This window comes from Sciurus carolinensis, chromosome X (assembly GCF_902686445.1).
Source record: "Sciurus carolinensis chromosome X, mSciCar1.2, whole genome shotgun sequence".
Taxonomy (NCBI): domain Eukaryota; kingdom Metazoa; phylum Chordata; class Mammalia; order Rodentia; family Sciuridae; genus Sciurus; species Sciurus carolinensis.
In genome coordinates this window covers 38,619,521-38,643,939 of record NC_062232.1, presented here as the reverse complement: position 1 = coordinate 38,643,939, position 24,419 = coordinate 38,619,521, and the positions used below count along the sequence as shown (strand labels likewise).

Below are 24,419 nucleotides of genomic sequence, written 5' to 3'. Positions count from 1 at the left end.
TTACGATTTATCTGAGAGAAATGAAGACTCATGTTTACACAAAACCTGTATCTGACTGTTCATACTACCTTATTTATAATAGACAAAAACTGGAAATAATCAAAGTGTCCTAAGTAGGTGAGTGGCTAAACAAACTGTGATATATCTATACCATAGAACAGTAATCAGCAACAAGATCAAACACATTATTGATACTTATACCAGGGTATACTGATACTGTGTATCAGTATCAATAGTTAGATCTTATTGGATGGACCAAGAAGTCATTATTCTAAGTGAAAAAGTTCAACCTGAACATATTACATATTGTACAATTTTATTTATATAGCATTCTAGAAATGACAAAATTATAGGAATGGAGAACAAATTAGTGACTGCCAGAGATTAGGGATGTTGGGAGGGTCAGGACTGGGTGAGTATAAAAGGGTACCCTAAGGGACAGCTTTGTGGTGATGGAATAATTCTTTATTTTTAAAAATATTTTTAGATGTTAATGGGCTTTTATTTTATTCACTTATTTATATGTGGTATTGAGAATTGAACCCAGTCCCTCACACGTGCTAGGCAAGTGCTCTACCACTGAGCCACAAACACCAACTCCATAATTCTGTATCTTAAACAATGTATTTTTTATAGTGCCAGGGATCAAACCCAGGACCTCATGTATGCTAGGTAATCACTCTACCACTGATCTTCATCTCCAGCCCAATTTTGTATCTTGATTGTGCTAGTAGTTATGCAGATCTGCACATGTGATAAAATTGCATTGAACTATGCACATGCATTGTACCCATGTCACTTTCCTTGTTTTGGTATTTTCCCGTAATTATATAAGATATAACCAGTGAGGGAAACTGGGTGAAGAGTACAGGAGACATATCTGTACTGTCTTTGCAACTTCAGTGAATCTATAATTTTTCTAAAATAATAATAAAATTATTATTTTGCTGCACTGGAGATCAAACCCAGAGGTTTAGTACCTCTGAGATACAATCCCCAGCCCTGTTTATTTTTTACTTCGATATGGGGTTTCACCAAGTTGCTAAGCCTGGCTTCAAAATTGAAATCCTCCTGCCTCAGCCACTTGCTTCAGCCTCAGAGTTGCTGGAATTACAGGTATGCATCACCACACCGGCTACCAAATAAAAATGTTTTAAGAAACATCACAGTCATTATTATTGAGGTTTATTGTGTTTGATATCAATATCAGACCTAATCCTCTAGTTATTTAAGATATCGAATACTTGAAAAACTGTGGGTAGCTCTTCACCTCTTCCATTGTGGGAATATTGTATAAAAATGAGCCTCCAAAAGGTCTCCCTGAGATAACTTAAGCCATGGTACTTATTTCAGCCCCCATTTTAGTGAGTCACTAAAGAGAGAATTTGGCTGACAGTAAAACTCAACAACATCTTTAGGAGCTAGAGAATGCCTTCCAAATTGATAACTCTAGCTAACTCTTGGGGGGAAAAAAGAGGAAAGAAACAAATTAGCTATATTAGGAATGAAAGAGAAGATGTTGCTAGAGACCCTTCAGAAATTGAAAAGGATAAAGAGAAGTACTAAAAACAATTTTGTGCAAGTGAATTTGACAAGGCAGGTGAAATAAACAAATTCCTCAAAAGACACAAATTACCAAAACTGACCCAAGAAGAGATAAAAGCTTGAACAACCCTATGCTAATTAAAACAAATAAGTTTATAATTGAAAACCATTCCACAAGCCCACATGGCTTTACTGGCAAACTATAGCAAGCATATAAGGAAGAAATAATGCCAATTCTACATAAACTCAGAAAAGAGGAGGGAAAATTTCCCAAATCATTTTATGAGAGGATGCCTGCCTACCAGTCTGGTTCTTCTGGCAAAGCCACTCTGCAGTTTTTAAACTTATTTCCAATCAATATAAATATAGTTTATGGAGTGTCTGCTTATAGACAGGAACTTTGCATATATATATTTATGTTTTTCATACATTCTTTGTAATCCTCATAGAAACTATAAGAAAATGATAGTGGTTATATGTTAGTTCACACTACTTTGTCCCCAGGCTTCTAATGAATTGAAAACAGACACAAAGGCCAGGCAAGGTGGTGCATGCCTATAATCCCAACTACTCAGGAAGCTGAGAGGGGAGGATCAAAAGTTCAAGACCAGCCTGGGCAATTTATTGAGACCTTGTCTGAAAATTTTAAAAGGAACTGGGATTGTAGCTCAGTGGTAAAGTGCCCCTGTGTACAATCAAAAGGAAGGAAGGAGGAGGAAGGAGGGAGAGAAAGAAGGAAGGAAAGAAGGGAGGAAGAGGGAGGAAGGAAGGAAGAGGGAGGAAGGGAAAGAAAATAGACACAAGGAATTACCTCATGATTAAAAAATCACTTTATTATCTAAAGTCCCTGATTAACATGTTGGGATACATAGCTTAGTTGTTAATAACAGGGCTCCTTGCAACCACATAACGAATTGAAGACAGATACCATTTAACCATCAGCATGGTCACAGCCACAGGTAGAGAGACTAAAATGAAGAGATTCTAGAAATTGCTGAGACTGCCAGAGGCTGCCTCTTTTGCTCACAGTGTGGAGGCTTGAGGAGCAGGAATGATCCCCCACCTTGTGCAAGAAGGTTAAGTCAGGATGAAGCCATTTTCCCCTTTCATAGATCAAGTGACCTTGCCTTACTGTATCACCTTCAGGGTAGAAAAGGAGTGGGGGAGGAATGAACAGAAATCCTCCTTCTACATTGATAACTTGAGGAGCAGATGCTGTGGGTTTCTGCACATCAGCCCAACACACATCTGTGCCCTCACATGTATGTCCTTCATTTCACTGATGATGAAAGCAAACTTAGAATGATTAGTGGTGCAGGGAGGTTACTTAGATGATGTGGGACTGAGTCAAGGTTATGCCTTCTCTGACTCCAGGGCCCAAGAGGGGTCATTCCTTTGTGCTATACTGCCTCTGGCTTTAAATTTTCTATAAAATAAACCATATCATTTTTCATCTATGGGATTGCCAAAATCATCTGAAACTGCATGTCATTGTTGACACCTAATAAATACATGGTTATTGAGTATAAATAATGTTATTTTTCACCTAAATGGAAACTCTTCTTCAGATCAAGTGGGTGATGAATAATTGGGTATTTTAAATAACTAATCTTAATGTATAATCAAAATAATAGTCACTTTAAAATGATACCAAATCATGGGTTGTGAAAGCCACTCAGATGATTGAAAAACACTTTATTTTGCAGAACCTTCCCTTCATCAGCCCTATTTTCTCAAAAGGAAAACAAATAACGGCTGTGCCATTCCCAGTTTAAGGTTGTTTCTGACATCTAGTCTTTGGGTTATCAACTCTTAGTTGCTTTCCTTTGTAAATAGTCTTTATAAGGCAGTTAAATAGTTTGTTTTTACAATGGTTGCCATCTCTGATTAGCCTATATCAATTAAAGGTTAACAAATGTTTTACCATTTAATTGGCACTTTATAAACAGATATATCAGACCATTTGACATATGCACATATAGTCCTCAGGCAGACATGGCCTTTTTTCTGACTTGAAAAGGTCACCATTGAATTAACTGTGATTTTGTGCCATCCCTCACAGTTTGCTAACAGGGCAGTGGATGTGAAAGACTTTCATTTATGAAAGCCTTCATTTTGTGACCTTTCCCGGCCAAACACACACACACACACTGCCCCTCACTGCCCCTCACTCCCTCCCTCTCATGGGTGCATGTACAAGTTAAAAATGTGTCAGTGGGAAATGGGAGAAGATAGGGTTTCACAAGGAGTAGAAATGTAAGGGCTTAGAGTGGTACACAAAGAACTGGAAATCAGGTGAATTTTCACCAAAAGCAAACCTTCTTTGGTCCGTCTTAGACTTAGATTCTCAAAGACTTTACCAGTGCAGCCACCACCTCCTTTTGTCACTTTTTGCCATTTGGTACTTAGTAGGGGAGACTCTGTACCATCTTGTCCTGTATTACAGTCAAATAGGAATGGGATGAAGGATGTAGCATTTCACTCCACACACCCTTACTTTCTTCTCCCAAAAGGAAGTGATAGGGATTAAGGATTTTGGTAGCAGTGAGAACACAACAAACTGGGAGCTGGGGACTGTCTCTCCAGTTTGGAAATGTGGTTTGGTGATACATTACTTTAGGAAACTCACATCATGCCTTTGCATCTTAGATTTCTCTGGTATGAAATGGTTTAAATAATAGTTTCATACTGGGGGCATTGTGAAAATTGAATTACTATGTATTGAAAGTACTTTGTGAACTATAAAGTACCCATCTAAGTGCTAGATGTATCACACAAATAAGTGTCATATCTCTTCAAGGCACAGTAAAATTTTAGTTGTGTCAGCAGATATGAATGGGAGATGGATATTCATGTGTGTGTGTGTTTCTAGAATATATTATGAATGTATTTTTGGTGGTAGATTTGCATTTCTAATTTTGTGCTCTGGTTAATATCATGATATGAATGTATATTCATACTAATCCTGAGGATGATTACCCAAAAGAAAGCTGAGTTGCAAGGGAAAGCACATCTGGTATTGAAATTTGTTCCTGGAATACTTCTCATGGTCTCGTGTCTTGTCCTTGAAGCACTGCTAGCACTTCCTCATTTAAGCCTTTAATGGAGATTTTAAAGGGAAGCAGGCTCATAGTTGTTGTTATTTTAAATCCATTTTTAAGATGCTGGTGTATAAATGAATTAGCATAAAAAAGATTAGGGACAATTATTTAAGAGACAAACTTAATGTGTATATCTATGTCCAGGGCAGCACCCTCATTTGGCAAGGCAAATCCTTGAAGATTCTCTTCTGAGAAGATGACTTTGAGACACTAGATGTTCCTTGACATCTTCTTTGCAGCCTCAGATAGGGCCAAGCATTGGGGAAGACTGAAACCAAGGTCTTGGACTTTATCTGTGACATAGACCAGAGGCTACTGATAGCTCTTTGGTCATATTCATGTTGCATGTTGTATGTGGGTTCTTCTTCCTGTGCCCACTTTCCTTAATGTTTGCTCAACTGGCATGCTGGGGATCTGCTGCCTTTAAAAAATTTTTTGATAAAGTGTTCCTGGCCGCTTGCTTTTCTCTCCCCCTGACTCACTCTCTTTCTCCTCCTTGCTTTTCCACTCTCTCTAGCGCTCACGCCTTTCCTCTTTCCCTTTCTTTTCCTCTCTTACCCTGCAGGGAGACCGTTGTTTGCTTAATAAACTCCCTTATGTGATTTCCCGTGTCCAGCATGGGTTTTCATGGGATTCCTTACATTGGTGCTGTGACTGGGGATAGGTCCTTCCACTGCCTCTTTAGGCAAGTGGAACCCCATCCGATGCCCCAGTGCCCCCAGACACGCCCCACCTTCCATTGGCCCAGACCGCTCAGCTTTTGCATGCAACACCAGACTTCAGATTGAAGCACCTATCCCCAGAAGCCTTTACAACCTGCTCTTCCCCCAACCAGACTTCTACCATGAACCCCTCGATTAAACCCGATTTCTAAAAAGGGAACTCCAAACTGCTTTCCCCACACTGCCCCCTTCCAGCTCGAAGAAGCCAGAGCAGTCATCGACCCCCGTTCCAGCAGTAAAGGAGTTCCTAAAATTAGAGGGGTGAATGAAGCCAGAATTGGGGATAGGCAGTTAGTGTAGAAATACAGGATCAGTCAAATCAAGGAAATGAAGTCCATGAAAACCATCTGCCTCTGGAAGTCTGGAAGATGAACACTGCCCCGGGAGAATGGACTTTTTACATCTCACCTGCAAAACCAGGCCTAGTCACTTAGGCAGGAAGGAGAGATAAGGCGGGAAAGAACTGGAGAAACAAAAGATTTTCTTATAAAAACAAAAACGGGGGAATGTAATGTACAAAGCTGCTCTCCCCACCCTTTCCGTTGCAGCCATTTCCCCACCTCCCAACTACTGTCAGTCTGTGAACATCCTAGCTAGCTGTTGGTTCATCGGTCAGCTTGCAAGTATCCTTCTCCATTATTGGTCACCTGTTAGCCCTGTGAGATTCTTAAAGATAGCTTCACTGCCATCTTTTCTCTTGCTTTTCTCTCCCCCTGACTCACTTTCTTTCTCCTCCTCGCTTTCCACTCTCTCTAGTGCACACCCTTTCTCTTTCCCTTTCTTTTCCTCTCATTTTCTCTCTTACCCTGCAGGGAGACACTTTGTTGCTTAATAAACTCCCTTAGTGAAAGAAAAAGTGTCCTGGCCCTTGTTTGATTAGGCATATGGAAGATTTAGTTCTGATTGTCAAATGTGAATAGCTTTTGCCCTGAGAAGTAAGAAACAAGGCTCACAATCTCAAGAACAGGCATAACTTTCCCCATCATCAGAATTTTCCTTGGGCCTAATGACGTAAATCTGACTGGTGTGAATTTGTGTGTGTGTGTGTGTGTTAAGGTAAACAGTGAATGTGCAGACACATTAAAGATTGCAGTTTTGCCACCTCTTTCTGAATAATTATTAGATCTTATATTGGTATGGGTTTTCTCCTATATAAATTTGTCTATCATAAATGAAGCTGTCTGCTTGTTCTCATTTCTCTACTTCTGTCTCTATTGTCCCTCTTTCCCAAACTCAAAGATGAATCCAGATGTATAGAAAAATATGCTTCAGGTGTCATGACTAGATGTTTAGGACTCTGTTTTCTGATACTAAATTAAATAGAAAACTCCTAAGATGGTCCTTTCATGCTTATTGGTTGCATACATACATCTGTAATAAGCTAAGGTACCACTGGAACTGGAAGTAAGTAGCTGAATCATGAAGTAGAATGATTTGGGTCAAATCTATAAAAATTATTGGTCTATTTATGCACACACATGCATATATATGTACATATACTCTTAATATGATTAAATATATAAGCTAGAATACTTTTGTCTGAAAATTTACTAAGCCCTTCCTTGCTTGCTTAGCAATTAGTGGTGTAGAGGATATTTTAAAACCATGATGTTTAAGGCTAAATAGCATTATTCAAGAGTATATTCAGTTGTTACTTGAAATAATGGAAGCAGTAAGTGGAGTTTCACTTTTAAAAGACTTTTAAATGTATTTCTTATGCTTATTGTCAAACATCAAAATGTAATTCCTGATTTTTTTTATTTAGAGACACTTTTTCAGAAATCTTGGATCTATTCTGGCCTATGCCTTCTTGGAACTGCTGTTTCTTGCTTCATTATTGGGTAAGTGAATCTTTGTCATATAACTAAAGTGATGCACGTCCTAAAGAGATGAGATCCATATGGGGTACACAGAGCCCAGTCATTTAAAATAGCTTTTAGTTTTTTACGAACTTGTAAACAAAAAGTCTCCCAATCCAAAGTAAAAACCAAATCCCAGGTCACATGGATGTTTACAGTGATTAATTACATTTAGCAAGACAATATGCATACATGTTTGGTTGTAAGATATCAACTACATTCCTGTAACAAATATGTTTTTTATACCAGTAACATTATAGCTTAATGAAGAGTCCTAAGGACAATTTAGTAGTCACTAAGTTTTTCTTAAGTTTTTACTTTAGATGCTGTTATAACACAGGTAAGCAGGCAGAGTCTTTCATATGCTCAAATGCTGGAATCTTTGGTTGCTGCCAGATCAGCTGACTTGCAAACAAGAAGCCAACCATTTAATAAGGTTTAAGTGAACAAACTTACAAACCCCATGAATGGAAAAAAACGTAATTGAACATTTACAGTCATCACAACTATGACTGACATTTAGTCCATTATTTTGATGTTTGTGACTAATGAACAAGATTGAGAGCTATGAAGTATGGTAATTATCAGTCATGTGTGACTATTTAAATTAAAACTAATTAAAATGGAAATAAAATTGTGCCATTTCCCAGATCTTGGTTTCTAATATCATTCTCTGATTAAAACAGAAAAAATTTATTCTAGGCTGAGACCGGAAATGTACATGAAAATGGAGCATCTTGTAATGCCTGAAAATAAAGAAGTACTTAAAATTCAAACAGATAAACAGAAAGATGTAGGGCATCTCAAAGGGACACAAGTGCCAAATTGAAAGTTCCTATAATGGACAATCCCCCCATGGCTGAAGAATAACAAAATCAACAATATTGTATTAGATTATAAAATATCCCTGAGTCCATGCTGATATAAATAAATGATGGGATGAATAAATAATGGTTGAGAACAGATAAATCTCATATGTGAATTCCAAATAATTTTTGTAGATACATCCATTTCAAGGAAGTGGAAGTTAATTCCCCAACCCAACTTTGCTTTAAGTGTGGGTGAGGAAAAAAGGATAACTTTAAAAATGATAAATCTGGAAGATACTATCTGAGCCAGAAGATCAAGGTCAACATCAATGGTGATAAGTGATGTTAATGTATGTACACTGATATTTGTGATAAGGTCACTTTACCACCCTGCTGTTCTACCCTAGAATACATCACCTCAGTCTAACCATGAGGAAAAAAAAAAATCAGACAAATCCCAGTTGAAAGGCATTCTATGACTATCTGCCTAGTGCTCCTCAGAACTGCCAAGGCCATCAAAAAACAAGCAATATCTGAAAAACTGTCACAACCAAGAAGAGTTTAAAAAGATTGATGACTGAATATCAGTGTGGCAGCCTGGATGGGGTCTTGGAGGCAGAAAAGGGACCTTGGGTAAAAACTAAGAAAATCCGAATATAGCAAGGACTTTAATTTTTTAAAATTAGCTGGAAACCTGGAGTTAAAGGCAGGGATCTTTTATTCTATTGAAAATGGAGGGGCTTGGGGTTTGTCCTTTAAGAGATAACAAATTATCAAAGAGCAACAGGTTACCTAATTGGCATTAATGACCATGGGAGGCAAGATGGGGAAGAAGCTGAGAGAAGTCTGCAGCCCAGGTCTAAGATTGTGGTCAAGGAAATACAGAGGAAGGTCTAGTTTCAGGAAATCTTTCAAAGGTACATGAAAGAAACCTTTGATGAAAAACAAAGGGAAAATCAAATCTGCATCATAGAGTTGCTATGACCTAAAATTAAACTGGCTAAGTTTCTGGAACAGTGCCTGGCACACACTAGGCAAGCATTAAGTTATAGCTATTCTTCTCATAAGGATCACATTCTGTAAATAGTTTCTTATGCTCTTTTCTTAACCAACCACTATTCTAGGCATCCAGGACACAAAGGTAGGCAATGGCGTGGTCCTTATTTTCACAAATCTCATTATGAGAGAGTTGACTGTAGCATACATGAGTTAATAACATGGTTACTTTATTTTCCCAACCACTGCAGCTACTGTTGTCACTGCTACCACCCCTCCAAACACACATGTAACATATACTAGGCCTTTTAAAATACTCCTCACTGTTCCAAATTTTTTAGCTGTCATATAGGAATTCGCTTCAGCCAAGCTGAAATATTGAAATTGGTGATCCCTATTGAACTGCATCACATTAGAACAACATAAGAGGGCTGCTGCTGGCCTACCTAATCCAAGCAGAGCAAGAAGCCAGACATGTTGTTGGAACACTTATGGTCATGGTCTAATAGGAATATGTGGGGGTGGGTTTGCCTCTTTTCCTCTTCTTTGTAATAATTCTTGACACAGAAGGCAGTGGATAGGTCAGTCACTTGGATCTTTATGACCAATCCTTTTTTTTTCTCTCCAACTATATCTACCTATTCTTTTTTTTTTTTTTTTTTTTTTTTTTGGTACTGGGAGTAAACTCAGGGGTGTTACCACTGAACCTACCCCGATCCTTTTATTTTGAGACAGTTCTGGCTGAGTTGCTTAGAGCCTCACTAAGTGCTAGGCTGGCTACAAACTTGCTCCCCTCCTGCCTCAGTCTCCCAGGTTACTAGGATTACATGCATGCCTCACTATGCCCAGCTCAACCCATTCATTTTCTATGACTTAAATGCCCTATCTTAGAATTCTGAGTTTTTTAGCAATTTATTACACATTATGCCAAGTCCTTATCTTTATCTTTCCCCTCTTATTACCTAGTTATTAGATGCTTAACTTTGTTGCTAATTTTAACCATGCTTCATAGTTGATACATTTGTTGTTGATCACAGCTTTAAAAATGAAATAGATGTTTCAGTAAGATGACATTAACTGCAAACCATTACTGCCATAATTCTGTTTGCCCATGTTCCTGATGTGTCCACCCATTGAAGGTAACTATTGCTTTTATTAATCTCCCTTAAAGTACGGTATTCTTAGTACCACTTCATTTACATTTTGTAAGTATTTTCCTAACATAGTTTACCTTGCCTCCTTACAGAAATCTCATGTATGGTGTGGTGAAGCTCATGAAGATTGTGGGACAGCTCTCTGATAAATTTTACTACACAGATTGTCTGTTTTTTGGAGCAATTATCTCTGCCACTGACCCAGGTATTTGCATATTTGAATTTATTATTATGATATTCCATTATTTAATCTTAAATTTGGAGCAGGTCATTAACTTTTTTTGCAGTATGCAGTAGTGAGACTCTAGCATTAAAGAATGGTGGAGTAAGGGAACAGTAGGTAGGCCTAACAGAGACTTCTAGTAAGAGTATGCATTTACCTTTTTATTATTATTTTATTGTGGTGAAATATATACAACATTAAATTTGCCACCATAATCGTTTCTTTCTTTTTCTCTGTGGTGCTAGGGATAGAACCCAGGGCCTCACACATCCTAAGCAAAACACTCTACCACTGAGCTACACTCCCAGCCAAATCTTAATCATTTCTAAGTATATAGTTCAGTAGTATTAAGTATATTCACATATTTGGGCAATCAGTCTTTAGAACTTTTTAATCATGTACAGTTGAAACCCTGTATCCATTAAGCAGCAAATCCCCTCTGTGTTCTTCCCTGAACTCCTGTCAAAACATCATTCTACTTCTAGTCCTTATTAACTTTACTATTCTAGATCCCTCATGTAGGGATTTGTCTTTTTGTGACTTGATTATTTCACTTAGCATAATATCCTCAGGTTCATCCATAGTGCAACATATGACAGCTTTTCTCCTTTTTTATTTCCTTCCTTTTTAAGGCTGAAAAACATTCTGTGGTATGGACAGATCATATTTGTTTATCCCGTCATCCATTGATGAACACCTGTATTTTGCTACCCGTATTCCCTTTTGCCTTTCATTTGAGAGTGACAAATTGGGACATAATTTTACACTTAACTGTCTTCTATGTTTCCTTTAGGTAGACAGGTTTAAGCAATACCTTTTCTTAGTGGAAACCACATTGGTACCTGTAGTGAATGTGATTTATTATTTTTAAATTTTTATATTTGTTCTTTTTAGTTATACATGATGGTAGAATGTGTTTTGACATATCATACATACATGGAGTGTAAGTTCCCATTTTTTGTGGTTGTACATGATATGGCATTACAATGATCATGTATTTATTATTTGTTATTTATTGCAGTACTGGAGATTGAACCCAGGGCCTTGTGCTTGCGAGGCAACACTCTACCAACTGAGCTATATCCCCAGCCCTATTTGTTTGTTTTTTATTTATTTATTTATTTTTTGGGTGCTGGGGATTGAACCCAGGGCCTTGTGCTTGCAAGGCAAGTACTCTACCGACTGAGCTATCTCCCCAGCCCGTGACCATGTATTATATATGCACATAGGAAAGTTATGTCCCATTCATTCTACTGTCTTTCCTATTCCCCTCCCCCTCCCTCCATCCCCCCCATCCAATCTGTGAACCTCCACTCCACCCCATGAATTGATTTAAATTATAAACTCCTTTTATACAATGCTTCTGCCTGGCTCTACACTGTAATGTGGTTTCCTATTCATAAATTTCTTAGCATGTATTTTTAAGTGTTAGTTGAACCAGTTCTTGAAAGTGAAATTATTATATGCTCCTCCTCCCCTACAGCCCAAAAACAATCAAAATAAAAGCGCTCTTCCAAATTCATACCTATAATTAAATCCATTTGCATAAAACAGTTAAAAGCTATTCTGTTCTCTGAAGTCAACTGTCGTGAGTACAGTCCTGCCCTCCATGTATGTGTGTCCTACATCTGTGGAGTCAACCAACTGCAGATCAAAAATAGTTTTTTGAAATTGCATCTGTACTGAACATGTAGACTTCTGTTTCTTGTCATTATTCCCTTTGTAATACAGTATAACAACTATTTTCATAGCATTACAATGTATTAGGATCAGAAATCTAGAGATAATTGAAGTATATAGGAGAATGCATAAATTCAATGTAAATACTACCCCAATTTATACAAGGAACTTGAGCATTCTTAGATTTTGTATGCATGTAGAGGTCCTAGAACTAATTTCCCTCAGATACTGAGGGCCAACTGTACATCTAAATGAGAGAATTTATGGAGAAAAAACTGGTCCTGTCCTAATAGTGGAGATGGAAAGGTCTTCTGTACAATGACCTCTAACATTCTGGACACTAATAACCTTAAAGATATTAAGATTTCCCATTTGACCAGGCCTCTTGAGGGTCCTCTAGATCAGTGCTATATAGGTCTTTCTGCAAAGATAGAAATGTTCTATAATCTACCTAACCCATTATGTTAGGCATTTGCTGTCAGGCACTTGAAATATAGACTAGTACAACTGAAGAACTGAATTTTAAATATTATTTAATGTTAAGTTAAATTAAGTAAACCCACGTGGCTAGTGGCAACCACATTGGACAGCACAGCTCTAGATAGTTGTGACGTTCTGAAGAATTTCAGTGTTCCAAAAAACATTCACCTCTTTTACCCTCAAAAGTTATCACAAACACCTTAAATAAATTAGTATAGCAGATTTGGCTGAATGAAATCTTCTGGTTTGTGAGGCACTCTGGTTTGTGCAAAGAAGATGGTATGTTGAGTCATGGGTATTGGATTGCATTCTAGCTGTGCCAATCACAATCAGAAAGCTTGGGTCCACTTTCTCCCTTTCCCTCAGACTCCTCATCTATAAAATAGGATATTAGTTCTTGTTTCCTGGGGCTATTTTGATGATTAATGAAACAACACATGTAAAACACTTGGCATAGCATTTGCTAATTATGTTGGCCACTAAACACATCTGATTCAGACAGAGGTTTCTATTTTCCTAAAAAATAAACAGCTCATCTCTTAACCTAAGCATGTTTCCAAAGAGCATGCCAAAAGGTACCTTTGTTATTTAATATTATACTGTGACTATCTCCAAATGTGTATCTATTAAGAAATAAATTCTCTGAGAAGAGTTTAATCTGTCTGAAAATGTATTACTAATTATTTTGTCTATAACTTTATTACTTGCTTCTTACTAGTACTACCAACAAGTAAGGGGAGGTTATTGTGACAAAGATTACTGATATCATTTTCTGAACTGTTAGTGTAGCTTCATTTAATTGAATATTAAGGCTTATTTTTCCAGATTATCTTCATAATTGTTTACTTTCCCTTATAGTGTCTGTGCTATGGTAGAAAATAATGGAAGGCATTACCATACTACATCATTTTTATTTTGCCTGTGAAGATTGGCAGAGTAAGGGTTTGTATAAATGAATGAAAGTTCTAGAAAATTGAAAGTTTAAACTTATTAGACATCAGCACATTAACTTTAAGTGTTTTTAAAATGGAAATCTTTCTGAAATGTAGAATGTTTTTGTAAATTAAGAGTGTTTTACCACTCTCCTAAAAAAACTGTTGTTTGAAAACTTGGACCATCAAAGAGATTAAAACTTCGTTGCAGAGTTAGAGGGTGATACTGAACCAGGCCTGTTTTGCCCACTGTACTACTCCAATTGCTAAATCAACAGGTTGGGAAAAGAGTTTATTTTCCAGGCAATCAAGCATGGAGATGGAAGTCCCAAGTCTCAAATTCACCTCCCTGAGGATAGGGTTTGGGGAAAATTTATGGGATAAAGAAACAGGGTGATTTAAGGTGTGGGGAAAGGAGATTTGCAGTAAAGTCATCAGTTGTCTGTGCATGCTTAATCCAACTTCATGGTCACACATCAGACACCTGCACAAACCCAAGTGAAGAGTTGGTGGTTTCAACAGAAATGGCCTTCAAGTCCCTGAAAAGTAACCAGGGCATCTATTATCATTATAACCCACACATCAGAAGTATTATTTATCACAAAGCTAGTGGGAGGCTAGTAACATATAGCCTAGTTTGTGACCTCCAAAATTAGTGACTTTTAAAGTCAACTAAAAGCAAGTAACCAACAGATTGCACAGAGGCTCAGAGTCAGAAACAAAAAGTACAAAGGGTCGGTTAAAGTATATGAAAAGAGGCTAGCTGTGTTGTTGTCTGATAATTATCAAAGTTAGGATTAAGATTCTGTCCTCAGACTTGGAGATTGAGGTCTTATTCTTTTGATGGTTACATTCATAAGAATAACTCTCAGGTCCTTGAGAGATGCTTCTGAGCTATCAAAGACATATATTTATAATTTTAAGCCCCAATTTTGGTAAATGCCCAGCAGATTGTAGCTCATCAAGCAAAATCTTGGTTTTAAGGGGTCCACAAAACCATATTAGCTTCTGGCAATGGGATATGGAGTGATATTGACTGATATGAAAGGCATAATTGACCACAATTACACCTACTTGCCTCAAATTGCCAGTCTTTGGTCTTCCCATTGAAGTGATACCATATATGTGGGGTGGTAAATGCTGCTCTGGCACCTAGAGGCCCCTCTATTCTGTGGTTATGTGTCACGGGACCATACACCATCTTTGTGGATAGCTGCTCTGTATGGGTCCACAGTTGAGGAAAGAAAATGTGAGATTCTGCCCCATAGTGCATCTCTTCTAGAGAAAAATGAGTGCTGTTCCTTCCCATGAAACATTATGAAATGATTCCCCATTTTACTTTTGTAACCCTGGAGTCAATCAGCCTTACAGGTTTCAGAATCTATAATCTGTATTGTCCAAGACTCTAGGTACATTACCTTGACTGGTGTCTTTTGCTCATCCTTTGACACTTGGTCCCAATAAGCCACCTACCTGCTCATTCTTCCCACACTCCTTTAGTAATCTGCTCCCATAGCTCTTTGAGTTAAGTCTATTTTGTACATAATGATACTTGCTGCTGTATATTGAATGTTCACAAGTGCTATGTGCTCTTTTATACATAGATAAGGTGTTCAAGAAAAGTTGATTGAATGAAAAAAATCAGGTTCTTAATGGTTTTCTTCTTCCTTTATCTGCTATTCTGTCATTTTTCCTAGTACTTTAAAAATACATGCACCAATGGTCTTCAGTCAGCTAATTGTGATTTCTTAGTGCATGTCCAGTTGGACACAGCTACTGACCCTGCTGTCTCTGATTTCAAGGGTCCTGATTGGGGGACAGTCTATTGAATGCTATATTAGTCAACTTTGTATTGCTGCATTGAAATACTTGAGGCGACTAGTGTAATAAAGAAATTTTTTTTTAGCTCACTGTTTTGGCAGTTCAAGTCCAATCAGTGGCTCCATTCATTGGTTTGGGCCTCTGGTGAGGGTGTCAGATGGCAATGGTGAGAGCTCATGTCCAAGGGAACAATCATATATCAGGCCAGAAACACTGAGAGACCAGGGTCCCATAATCCCCTGAGGAGCATGCCCCCAAGTGACTTAACCTCCCACTAGGCCCCACAACGTAAAGGTCCACAGCACCCCCTAAGATCCCTGGGGATCAAGTCTTTATATATGGCCCTTTGAGATACACTCAAATTATACCCTAAACCATAGCAAATCCCTTTATTTAGAAGTATTTACCCAGTCAGTCATCCCCATTCCATTCTCTTTTTTTGTCGTCACCCACCTTCTTCATTGTGGTTATGCATAGACTTGTTCAGGAGGGACACTGCAGAGTTCCTGACCCGTTTTATAAGGTGATGATAGGGAGAATGAGAAGTTAAAATTCCAGAGCAGTTCTATATAAATATTCATATTATTATTATGCAAGCTATCCTTTATCATCAAGGATCAGTTAGTGAACTATATATTATTTGTACTACTGGTAACTGTAGTATTTTAGGCAACCATGTTTAAAAGTTGTAAGGGCTTTGGAAATTATGTAACCCAGTCCTTTACCAGATCTATGAACTTTTCTATGTGCCAAGTTCTTCTAGCTAGTTGGTGGTTATATTGGATATTTTCTTTTGCCCCTGCAGATTTACCCTCCATTCTTTTTCACCTCCCTCTTGGCCCTAGGAAGTTGCTGACTTGTATGGACTATATCAAAGGTTCCTTTGCCCTCTGGTTTCCCATCGAATTTCTCCATAGAGAAGTGCCACTGGGAGAAGACAGAGATATAGGAACCCTGTAGGCTAACTGTGTCCCTTGATCAGAGATCATAGCTCCTGTTCGATGATCATCTCCCTACAATTCCAGGTTCTAGTAACTAGGCCTTCCCCTGGAGCCTTCAGACCTATGGCTGGTATAAAAACTTCCTGTTTCCAGTCTCAAGTACTGTCTTTTCCCTTGTGGTTTTCCTGTACTCTGCCCAGGCTTTTATAAATAACCTCTTTGAAAAACTCTTCTCAAATTGCTCTCTTTGAGGGATGTCCTCTGTTTTCTGCTGGGACTCACCCTACCCAGTAGAGTCCTAGGAACCAGGTCTTCTGGACTGCCAAGCCTGAGCTCTTTTCATTGAGACTAATCCTCATCTGTCTTGAGTCCCCAAGTGACTGATATAGGTAGAAGCCCCCTGTGCTAGCCCACAGTGGACATGTGATAATGAAGGGGGAACAAAATATCTTTTTATGTTTAACCACTGAAATTTGAGGAATTTTGATATTAGATCTTAAAGCAGCCTGTCATTCAGGGTCTGTTTTTATTCATCACTAAATTAGGGAAAATTGTAGTACTACCCTACTTATAGGGTTTTATGAGGACTAAATGAATTGTAAAATAGTTAGCATGGTGGCTGCTTCTCATAGTAAATAGTAAATTCTCAATAGTAGTTGTTATTATCATTGTTAATGTTTCTTTAATAATTGGATTATAAACAATTATTGTGTCATAATGGCAAACTACTAGAGTAAAGAATTCATATCAGAAGCCACAAATATTGTTACTGCAATAAATAATCCAGAAAACAACTTTTAAAAAGGACTCATCCCTATAGATTTTTTTCCTGTTGTGTAGTCTGCTAAATTGTATTTCAGGGTAAAGAAAGAGGTTGATTTTGTGTCTTGTCTTAACATTTGTGTTATGAAAATGACATGAACTTTAAGAACTATAGTTGTTGGGCAGGTGCTTTATTGATGTCTGCTTATGTCATTACATAGGACATTTTTCAAATCTAAATTATTTTTGTGCTTATTCTCAATAAATGAATGAAACTTTTTGAAAAATGAAGGCATATTGGGGGCAGTGTCATTTTGAAATCTCCCTTAATCCCTAACAAAATACAGAAAACAGAACAGTAAAAGAGAGAAAACTAGCTGCCAAAGTCTCCCACCTCAGGCATCAAGACTTGGGCAGTGGGGAAAGAAGCTGTTGAACCTTTTGAATGTCAGGGAACCCAGAAATTCCCCACCAGTATTTACATTATAAAGGAGGGATCTCTAATGGGATTAAAGAACAATGTGGACTGTATGATATCAGCTAAAACTTGGAGGGCTTTCCAGGCTCAAATTTATGGAAGATTGCAAGGAGACTGGAGGAGGTTAGAGGCCACATGAGTGATCTTGAATCCTTAGGGTCCTCAGAAATTCCAAGCAAAGATCTCTCTGGAAGTAGAGTCACCCCCTAAGCAGGTACTGCTAGGACCATGAACCCGAATTGACAGAGTGTTAAAGGAGAAAGACAGTTAGATACTAAAGGAGTAGGGGGACAGAAGCAATGGATTTCACAATATATTGGGGAAGTGGCCGTATTTTTAATAGTTCCATGTTAAACCAGAAGAGGGAGTCCTAGAGCCATGATACTAGGAAAGCTCTACTGGGCCCACATTCTGTCCTTTATACACTTTACTTAAATATGAACAATAGAAATGGATTGAAGTTGAACTTCATACAAACACTCTATGAACAAAACAAGGAAAACCCCCATGAATAAGAAAACAACAGATAAGGAAGTCAAAGCAGAAATATAGAACCCCTTTAAAGGATGAAACTTGATTATATTCTCAAAGAAGCTAATGCAAATTGAGAAAATGAAGTTATTTAAGAACTTCATGCATCAGGATTAGAAAATTTGGAAACTAGAGAACTAAACAATATGTCTTTGTGAGAAGACAGTTGACAGAAGGGAATGGAGGGGGAATTAACAGAATGAAAGAGATATAGGGGGGAAACGTCCATTGTCTTTAAAATGGGCAAAACTAAAGCATAGTGTCAGGGAATGTGCCTTTGGGTGATTAAACTATAAGGAGAGGAATGCAGATGGCTACTGTAAAATTCAGATAGTGATTCCTTTTATATGAAAGAAGGGGTTTGATATTGGAATGGGACACATAGGTGCAGGCAAATTTGACTTCTTGAACTGATGGTGGGAATAAGACTGACAGGCTTGTAATAACTCACTAAGAATCTAGTTTGGTTTTCTAATTATATCAGTTAGTAGTACTTTTGACTACACATAACAGAAGAACCTACCTTAAAAATGACATTTATCTTGGGTACTAGTCACAGGCTGATGTCATGGCTCCTTTTATAATCAGGCATCAGGGTACTCAGTCTTTCTGCTGCTGCACTTCCTCTGGGTTTCAGTCACATATCAGTTGCTCCATGGAGATAAACTGGCTGCATGCATCTGGCCTTCTCCATAGAGGAAGAAGTGAGACTCTCTGCAAGAGGAGCTGGGAATGTGTGAGTTTTTAGCTTCTATAGACTTTAAGGTAGATTCCAACAAAGGAAGGGTGGTCAGATGTGAGTGTTGAGAGAACACTGCTGCACGTATACATTAGAGCAGTGGTTCTTAACCAGCAATGATGTTGTACCCTAGGAATATTTGGCAAGAGCCAGAGACATTTTGGATGTTGTAATTGAGAGGAGCGTGCTACTCACTGGCATCTGGTAGGTAGAGCCAGGAATGCTGCTAAACATCCTGTGATGCACAAGTAACCCCCCACAACAAAGAAATTATCTTTACTTGTCAATAAAGCTGAGGTTAAGAAACCCTGCTCTGGAGCTCTGATTATCAAAGTATACTCTGGGAGCCCTTGGAAGTTCCCCAGAACCTTTTCAGTGGCCCATCAGATCAAGATTGATTTAATAACATCAGTATATTATTTTTCTTTTTATGCTCACTTCTCACAAGTGTACAGTGGAATTTTCAAGAGGTCACATAACATGATGTTTAGTGTCTGTTGTTTAGGTACTGAAACAGGTGTGAGAAGCATCTCCCCATAAATTCACATGTTTAAAGAGATTTGCAAAAATGTGAAAGAGTGGCTCTCTTTTCACTTTTTTGTTTTATAAAATGTAATTATTTCTATTAAAACACATCATGTTGGGCTGGGGATTTAGCTCAGTTGGTAAAGTGCTTGCCTCACAAGCACAAGGCCCTGGGCTCAATCCCCAGCACTGCCAAAAAATCATATTAACACACAATAGATTATTATTAATGTCAAATGAATAAGTGTTCAGTTTTTCCTGTTTTATTCAGTATAGTAATATTGGTAGCTATAACCCATAAAACTAAGGCTCTTTGTGGGCCACAAAAATTTTAAGGCTATAAAGGAATTTTGAGGTCAAAAGTTTGAGAACCACTGATCTGGAGACCAACTGAGTTTTAAATGACTAAAAACTGTAAGAAGCATAATAATGGCTGGTCATGGTAGCATTAGCCTTTGATCCAAGGTACATGTGTGGCTGAAGCAGAAGATCACAAGTTTAAGACCAGCCTCAACAAGTTAGTGAGACCCTGTCTCAAAATAAGAAGGGCTGAGGATATAGCTCAGTGGAACAGCGCCCCTGGGTTCAATCTCCAGTACCACATAATAGTAAAATTTAATTTAAAAAATAAAATGTAATTATGTATAGTTTGTCATCATTGAAGATTTCTATTATTTCACAAACATTTATTATAGCCTTCTCTGTCCCTTGACTTTATGCTGGGTTGTAGGAGCACAGTGGTCAGCAAAACAGGGTTCTGCCTTCAGGAAGATTCCAACCCACCATAAGAGCCAAAGTATGTTAGGGCCTTTGATTGTTTTTAAAGTTTTGTGCCAGGTAATTTCAGAGTGTGGTAGAATTACAGTGGAAAGCATCGTGTTCAGGTACAGAGTCGTTAAGACACAAAGATTACATCAAATCTCATTTAGATTAGGAAGATCGCCAATTTCCTTTCTGCTGTAGACCAACAGTCCATGTTTGACTCCTTTTCTGGTTCCACCTAAGATAGGAATTGCCTGTATAAATCTGTAATCAGTGATGTAAGGGCAGAAACCAAAACTAATTTTTGTGCTTTGGGTTCACTTTTCAGTGACTGTGCTGGCGATATTTGAATTGCACGCAGATGTGGATCTTTATGCACTTCTATTTGGAGAGAGTGTCCTAAATGATGCTGTTGCCATTGTACTGTCCTCGTAAGTAGTGATGTTTCTACTAGGAAAGAGAGACCTTGGTTTCCTGCATACTTTGGTCCAAATTCAGATTGTATTAAAAATGTCAAATATAAAAAATGTCAAATATCAAATTGGGTGTTTTTTCTAAATGAGATTACCAGCTTTGTTTATGAACTTTTGTTGCTTTGTTCATTCAGCAATCAGAATTCTGATACGAGCTTAACATGATGGCTACAGATTAAATTTAATGAATTTGCCCTGGGCAGTGCTTGGTAGAGTGTAGATACTTACATTTGTTGATATTTTCAGTTACAGTAGTCCCTCTTATCCTTGGGGGATGTATTCCAAGACCCCCAATTGGTGTCTGAAGCCACAGACACTTCTGAACCCTATGTATACTTTGTTTACATGTTTATACTCTGCCTCTGTGATACCTGTACATACATGTCTATGATAGTTTAATTTATAAATTAGAGTAAGAGATTAGCAATAACTAATAATAAAACAATTACAACAGTATAGTATAATAAGAGTCATACAAATGTGAGCATTGTGTGCTTGCTCACTCTGTCTTGCTCTCTCAAAATATCTTATTGTACTTTTGCCTTTTCACTTATGGCAAGCACTTTGTGATTTCTCTTTGGCATATCTGAAGTGCCAGCATTCCTACTCTTGTTCTTTGGGTTGCTTGAACATAAGCACTGTGATCTGATAATCTTGGATGGCTACTAAGTGACTAATGGTGAGTAACTATACAGCATGGGTATATTGGACAGAGGAATCATTTATAGCCTGAGCAGGATGAAGCTGGACAATGTGAGATTTCAAGCTACTCAGAGCAGCACATAATTTCAAATTTATGAATTGTCTATTTCTAGGATTTTCCATTTGATATTTTCAGACTGTGGTTGATCTCAGTTTAACTGAAACCACAGGAGTGAAGTAGTATAGGTGGGACTGCTGTACAATTGTGTAAAACCAGTGCAGTCTTTCTAAACTTTCTTTTTTTTTTTTTAAACTCCAGGTCTATTGTTGCCTACCAGCCAGCAGGGCTGAACACTCATGCCTTTGATGCTGCTGCCTTTTTTAAGTCAGTCGGCATTTTTCTAGGTATATTTAGTGGCTCTTTTACCATGGGAGCTGTGACTGGTGTTGTGACTGCTCTAATATCCTTTTTGTAATTTGTACCCGTACCTAGGTATGTGTATGATGTTATGCTTTTAAAGTTCTCAAATCTTTCTTTCAGATCAGATTCTTTAATTGATTGTTCCACCGGGTGTAGTGATTCCTGAAATGTGTTCCTTGGGTGAGGTACCATGGTTGAACCCTTAGCTAAGAGTCTAAGAAAAAGATTGAGAGGGAGGCTCTATACTCTGCTTTGTCCTCACCTTTGCATTTCTCCCCCTTTCTTATCAACCAATTGGAGTGTCAGTTTTAGGGGAATGATAAAAACTGAGAAGCATGTAGGAGGCTGAGGATCAGGGACCACTGTCTTGGAAGGACTTTAGCCCCAGGTTGCTGCTACTGTCTGCTGATCAAAGCCATGTGGGTGTTAACATGGCCATAACTAGCTAGGACTCTCAGTGGGAATTACTATACAGTAGTCTTCCATAAGCAAATGATGGCACAATCTTTAATTTAAGACAAACAACCAAAGCAAACCAAACAGCCCAAAATGCAAAATGTAGAAAGAGCTACTCCGCAGATGTATTATCTTTTGTCATATCCTCTTTGATGGGCATTATAAATGTAATGTGAACCACATCATTTCAACATGTAGTCAGTACAGATAATACAAGAATTATGATAAAATTATTGAGATTTTGTGCATTTAATTTGTGTTCTACATCTTTGAAATATGATGAGTATTTTGCTCTTTGCACATCTCAATTCTGACTAGCTGCATTTTAAGTGTTTAGTAGCCACATATGGGTAGCAGATACTGTGTTCAACAGTGCAGGTTTAGGTGGCTTTTTTCACAGAGGTCTTTTTGGTACCCTGGAACATATTGCTCAGTGAACTCATTCATGAGATGTTTATATGACAGCCCCATGTTGAGTGGAAATGTCAGAAGAGGGATCTATGCTGTTCCCAAAAGGAGACACCAGCACTTGGTAGCTGACCTGAAACTTGCACATTTCTTACTTTCTGTCCCATGCCTTCATTAGGCATCTTCTATGTACTCAGGCCATAGTGACCCACAGGGTCAGAGTCTCAAGGATTTGTCTTCTCAAGCTTGCCTGCCTGAGGCCCTCCTAGCCCTGCTAGAACTAACCCACCAGGCAAGCCTGAGGCCAGAAATATATTCATATAATTATAATAAATACCGTTCAAGTCACCCATTTAAAGTGTAAAATTCAAAATTCAATAACTTTTGGTATATTGTGTTATTAATTTTTTGAAAATCCTAGCCAGGCACCGTGGCACATGCCTATAATCCCAGCGGCTCAGGAAACTGAGGCACGATTGTGAGTCAAAGCCAGTCTCAGCAAATTAGTAAGACACTAAGCAACTTATTGCGACCCTGTCTCTCAATAAAATATTTTTTAAAAAGGACTGGAGATGTGGCTGTATGGTTAAGTACCCCTGGGTTCAATCCTGGGTATACCCCCCCAAAAACATGGTAAAATATAACAAATTTGCCATTTAACATTTTAAGCACACAATTTAGAAGCATTAAGTACATTCACAGTTTCATGTAACCATCCCCAGTACCTAGTCCCAGAACTTTTTCCTCATGTCAAACAGAAACGGTGCCCATTCAGTGTTAACTCCCTATTTCCCACTGCCCCAACCACTGGTAACCTCTATTCTACTGGAAAGCTTAATTTTATTACTTAAAAAGAAATGCCTGGGCTAGGGGTGTAGCTCAATGGTAGAGCACTTGCTTAACATGTACAAAACTCTAGGTTCCATCCTTGGTAACACACACACACATACACATGCAGCATGCTGCTACTGTCAGACCCTAAAAGAAGAGATGAAGGGAATGGTTAGACCTTAGGGAGGAGTTCTGGGCTGATGGGATTGTGGATCTTGGTGCCTGGAGCTTCGGTCCTTGACAGGTGCTGACGTGACTAAGTTTACCAAGCTGCACTGCTTCCCCCTGCTGGAGACGGCGCTCTTTTTCCTGATGTCTTGGAGCACATTTCTCTTGGCAGAAGCCTGTGGGTTTACAGGTAGGTTCTCTCTACTCTCAGGCCACCCTTCTCCTCACTCTAGTGGAGGCTGTGGGAGTTTGAGTAGCCAGAAGAATTCTTAGTGACTACATTTTGTTGATAAGTACTCAGTGAGTGTCCATATGGAGGATTACTGAAGGCTAGGGTTTGGTCTTAAACATCAAGTTTCTAAAAACTACATATGTTTAAGGATAAGGTTTATTATTCCAAACTCAGCTAAGTTTTTGCACACATATTCTAACCATAAAGTAGATGTTTAGCTGCAAAGGCTACTGAATATATTTAAATTTCATTTGTATTCTCTCTTAGATTACTATGTTATTTTACAAACAGTAACAATAATAAGCAATATGTGTCCCTTAAAGGTAATTTTGCATCTATTCAGATGGGGATGGATGCACTTTTTCATTGTTTTGTCTCTGAGCTATTTAATAATTGTTTTTCATACCAGGTTTTTATGGTGTGAAATATACAGGTCGAGTATCTCTTATCCAAAATGCTCTGGACCAGAAATGTTTCGTTTTTCTGATTCTTTTAAAATTTCAGGATGATTACATGCAGAGATAGCTTGAGGAAGAGACCAAAGCCCAAATTCAGAATTCACTTATGTTTTTTATACACTTATACACAGAATCTGAACATAATATTATATAATATTTTTAATAATTTTGCATGACACAAGGGTTGTGTATTACAGCTAAAAGAGCTAGGAGGGCCTTTTTTCTTGAAGATGCTGAATTAACTGTGTTGTGCACTTGCGTTTTGACTAC

The 24,419-nt window shown here is 38.1% G+C and overlaps 1 protein-coding gene across 1 annotated transcript in view; it reads left to right on the top strand.

Annotated features, from left to right (window-relative positions):
• The window catches only part of Slc9a7 (solute carrier family 9 member A7), a 154,506-nt gene that overhangs the window by 82,628 nt on the left and 47,459 nt on the right, over positions 1–24,419 (top strand). The window contains 6 exon segments of the mRNA XM_047535667.1: positions 7,134–7,176; positions 7,179–7,209; positions 10,279–10,391; positions 20,389–20,491; positions 21,495–21,636; positions 23,544–23,649. Coding sequence (XP_047391623.1) covers positions 7,134–7,176; positions 7,179–7,209; positions 10,279–10,391; positions 20,389–20,491; positions 21,495–21,636; positions 23,544–23,649 — 538 coding nt within the window.